Below are 637 nucleotides of genomic sequence, written 5' to 3'. Positions count from 1 at the left end.
ATATATATATATATATAATATTCTGTGTAGAGGAATATGTCATGAATTTGTGTGTGTGTCTGCAGTGCCTGGGGGGAAAGTTTGTTTGCATTGATCCAGATTGCTGTACTGGTTTTGCTTGTCCTGCACTATCAAGGGAAAACCATAAAAGGTTAGAAAAAGAAAAAGGAGAGCGGTTTAAACTGTTTGAAAAATGTAATTTTTTCATAATGTAGATGTTCCTATTTGAATGTTTGTTTGTGATTTTTCATGCAGGTGTATGTTTTCTTGCTCTATACTGTGGCTTTATGTTCCTCCTTGCCTCACCTTTGACTCCTGTGTCGGTGGTTTGGACCCTGCATGAGTGGAATGTGCTGCTGGTTATTGCTGGCAGGGTGAGACAGGTCTTTGTACCTCCAAATAAATATGAATAGAGAATGTGTCTGTACATTGTCTTTACAAAAATAAACAAAACGTTTTATGTTTAGTTTTTCCAGGCAAGAAGTAACTTCAGATGGGGACACACCGGACAGTTGTCTGCGCTCTCTGTTTTCCTGGTCTATCTTGGCTCTCTGGGACGCATTTTCAGTTCCCTGCAGGTGCACACACGTTTACTTCGCTATCTAAATGGGGACATTGCATAGACATCCATTAAAAA

The 637-nt window shown here is 39.4% G+C and overlaps 1 protein-coding gene across 1 annotated transcript in view; it reads left to right on the top strand.

Moving 5' to 3' along the window:
• LOC107599967 (mannose-P-dolichol utilization defect 1 protein-like) overlaps positions 1-623 on the top strand; it is a 1,956-nt gene extending 1,333 nt beyond the window's left edge. The window contains exons 4-6 of the mRNA XM_016291721.1: positions 66-151; positions 256-374; positions 468-623. Coding sequence (XP_016147207.1) covers positions 66-151; positions 256-374; positions 468-623 — 361 coding nt within the window. The remainder of the gene's footprint in view (positions 1-65; positions 152-255; positions 375-467) is intronic.
• Positions 624-637: the final 14 nt, after the last annotated feature.

This window comes from Sinocyclocheilus grahami, unplaced genomic scaffold (genome assembly GCF_001515645.1).
Source record: "Sinocyclocheilus grahami isolate Dianchi unplaced genomic scaffold, SAMN03320097.WGS_v1.1 scaffold275.1, whole genome shotgun sequence".
NCBI lineage: Eukaryota > Metazoa > Chordata > Actinopteri > Cypriniformes > Cyprinidae > Sinocyclocheilus > Sinocyclocheilus grahami.
The sequence above is the reverse complement of the archived record's forward strand: the minus strand, read 5'-3'. Positions and strand labels throughout refer to the sequence as shown.